General features: G+C 56.0%; 1 protein-coding gene across 1 annotated transcript; it reads left to right on the top strand.

Moving 5' to 3' along the window:
- Positions 1–541: 541 nt before the first annotated feature.
- On the top strand, positions 542–2831 carry b3galt2 (UDP-Gal:betaGlcNAc beta 1,3-galactosyltransferase, polypeptide 2). Its single transcript, XM_080771358.1, has one exon. The coding sequence runs from the start codon at positions 677–679 to the stop codon at positions 2039–2041; it is 1365 nt and encodes a 454-aa protein (XP_080627484.1). The 5' UTR covers positions 542–676; the 3' UTR covers positions 2042–2831.
- The last annotated feature ends 237 nt before the right edge of the window (positions 2832–3068 follow it).

Below are 3068 nucleotides of genomic sequence, written 5' to 3'. Positions count from 1 at the left end.
GTGCGTGCGCATGCGTGTGTGTTGGTTTTTTGCAATGAGGAGATCAATACAGAATCATTACGAGCATGCCACTGCCAAACCAAAAATAGAACGGTGGCTGGAGGTTACGCCTGCAAATCGCAAACGGAAACACAAATTCAGCAACTCAAATGATTAACACATGGCTCATCGCCAAACGTGTAGGAGAGCCACACACATTGGACACTCGCCAAGCCTTGTTTTCTCTCTTTTTCTATTCTTTTTCAGATGAGCGAAAACAGCCCCCTGAGGAGAGGGTGACCCTTATCCGCGTTGAAGGAGCCCGGGACAGAGAGCATGACCCCGTGTTTGTCTGCCGTGTCAGAGAAGAGCGCGGGAGCGGCCTCTATGGCAACCGACTCAGCGCCCTCTTAGCTCCCTCTAGGAGCCCTAATCACCCCTCTCTCTCTCTCTCTCTCTCTCTCTCTCCCGGCCGCCGGCAGGCAGGCGGGGGGGGGGGGGACCACGCCACCCCGCTCCCCATCATCCTAGCGGGAGCGAGGCGCTCGCTCCACTCACGACTCGTCTGCCCGGCTCAGATAACCCTCTGGCTGTCGGCGAAACACATGTTTGACGGGATCGCATGTGACCGCCGCCACCGCCACCGCCACCGCCGCCGCAGCAGCCCGTTCTGCCCCCTCCTCCTCCGGCCCGCACCATGCAGTGGAGACGGCGGCACTGCTGCCCCCCCGTCAAGCGATCGCTGTTCCGGACGCACGTGGCGGGCCTCCTCTCGCTGGCCCTGCTCTTCACCCTCTTCCTGTTCTTCAGCCAGCAGGACTGGCTGCCGGGCGGGCACGGCGGCCAGCCCGGACGGGACAACCCGCTGGCGTACACCGTCAGGGGCTCCCGCGGCGCCGGCGGTGGTGCCGGCGGCGGCCCCAAGGTAGAGGCCAACCAGAGCGCGTCCCTCAGGAGCGTCTGGAGGGAGACGGCGGGGGGGAACGCCATGATGGCGCCGAAGCCTCCGCTCAACCTCAGCTCCCAGCCGGCTGCCGAGGGGGCCGGCGGCGGGGAGAGGGGGGGAGGAGGAGGAGGCGTGGGAAGCAGGACAGGTGTGATGATGGGGCTGGAGGACTCCATGGGCGCCAACAACAGCCTGCAGAAGGAGATGGGTGTGGGCGGCCGGCTGAGCGCCCAGCCCTACCGCTACATCCTCAACGAGCCCCTCAAGTGCCGCGACAGCGCGCCCTTCCTGGTGCTGCTCGTGGCGGCCGAGCCGGGCCAGGCGGCGGCGCGCAGCGCCATCCGCCAGACGTGGGGCAACGAGAGCGTGGCGGCGGGGCTGGTGTTCGCGCGCCTCTTCCTGCTGGGCACGCCCAAGAGCCTGGACGGCCACGTGCAGAGCGCCATCGAGGAGGAGAGCCGCGCGCACCGCGACATCATCCAGCAGGACTACCAGGACACGTACTACAACCTGACCATCAAGACCCTGATGGGCATGAACTGGGTGGCCACGCACTGCCCGCAGGCGCGCTACGTGATGAAGACGGACAGCGACATGTTCGTCAACACCGAGTATCTCATCCAGAAGCTGCTGAGGCCCGAGCTGCCGCCGCGGCAGAGGTTCTTCACGGGCTACCTCATGCGGGGCTACGCGCCCAACCGCCACAACGACAGCAAGTGGTACATGCCGCCGGAGCTGTACCCCAGCGAGCGCTACCCCACGTTCTGCTCGGGCACGGGGTACGTGTTCTCGGGGGACATGGCCGAGCTCATCTACCGGGCCTCGCTGGGCATACGCCGGCTGCACCTGGAGGACGTGTACGTGGGCATCTGCCTGGCCAAGCTGCGCATCGACCCGGCGCCGCCGCCCAACGAGTTCCTCTTCAACCACTGGCGGGTGTCGTACTCCAGCTGCAAGTACAGCCACCTGATCACGTCCCACCAGTTCCAGCCCAGCGAACTCGTCAAGTACTGGAACCACCTGCAGACCAACAAGCACAACGCATGCAACAACATGGCCAAGGAGAGGAACATGAGATACAGACACCGGAAGTTTCACGGAGAGAGGCCTCAATGACACATGCTGTATACTAATACCACTAATGACAGCTATACAGCCAAATAAATGGCTGTTGAGGGAGCTATAAAGCACCATATTATACTATAATTGGCAAAGAGCACAGTGTTTTTTGGTATTGTGTACAGTCAGCGATTAAAACTATTTTTTTAATTTGAGAGAGATGTTGTGTATTGTAAAACCTGTAAAACTGTTTCTTAAAGGGGAGGCCGAGGAGTCTCTGTGCAATGAGCATGCACACACAACGTACTAAAGAGTGGTGATCGATGGTGAGGTGCCTGCGTTGGATGGTGCTGCTGTAATTTTGGTAGAGGTTAAAATGTGAGGTCTCTGCTCTCTCTCTACACAACGTGTTACGTGACACTAATACATGGGTATCTTACACTACTAGTGGGGCCAACTCTGACACCTTTTTTTTTTTTTAGAACACAAATTGTGTTTACACAGACAAAGGGAAATGTAAATGTATTATGTCGAAAGTTACACTACCTAAATATGAATGAAAACTATCTTTGACGTGGACCAGTTATGCTGCCCAGCTGTTTCTCAATGTTTACTTTACAGAATTATAACAAAACAAAACAAAACAAAACAAAAAAGACAATGAAGAGAAGCACAGGGTTTATTATCTGTCATATTCTGTATTTTATTTACAAATGATGTGAACGCACTCAGAATCCCATGTCAGAGATGACTGAGATTGTATTTTTTAAAGCTTTACATTGAGTGAGTCTGTGCACCTCTGCAAATGTGCAATGAATAATGAACAATTAAATGTATACTGAATTAATTTGGTTTGCATTTGTGTGCGTGTGTGTGTGTGTGTGTGTGTGTGTGTGTGTGTGTGTGTGTGTGTGTGTGTGTGTGTGTGTGTGTGTGTGTGTGTGTGTGTGTGTGTGTGTGTGTGTGTGTGTGTGTGCGTGCGTGCGTGCGCATGCATACGTGCGTGCGTGCGTTTGCGTGTGTGATCCTGTATGAGTTGAATCTGTGAATCAGATTACATCATTTCTACCAGTGTTGAATAGCT

Source organism: Protomyctophum bolini, assembly GCF_963924005.1.
Source record: "Protomyctophum bolini genome assembly, chromosome: 8".
Taxonomy (NCBI): Eukaryota; Metazoa; Chordata; class Actinopteri; order Myctophiformes; family Myctophidae; genus Protomyctophum; species Protomyctophum bolini.
Note: the sequence above shows the minus strand (reverse complement) of the source record. Positions and strands in the feature narration are given on the sequence as shown.

What these genes read in the sequence shown, in the direction of transcription:
- b3galt2 (XM_080771358.1), top strand. Translation starts at nt 677, where the DNA reads ATGCAGTGGAGACGGCGGCACTGCTGCCCCCCCGTCAAGCGATCGCTG.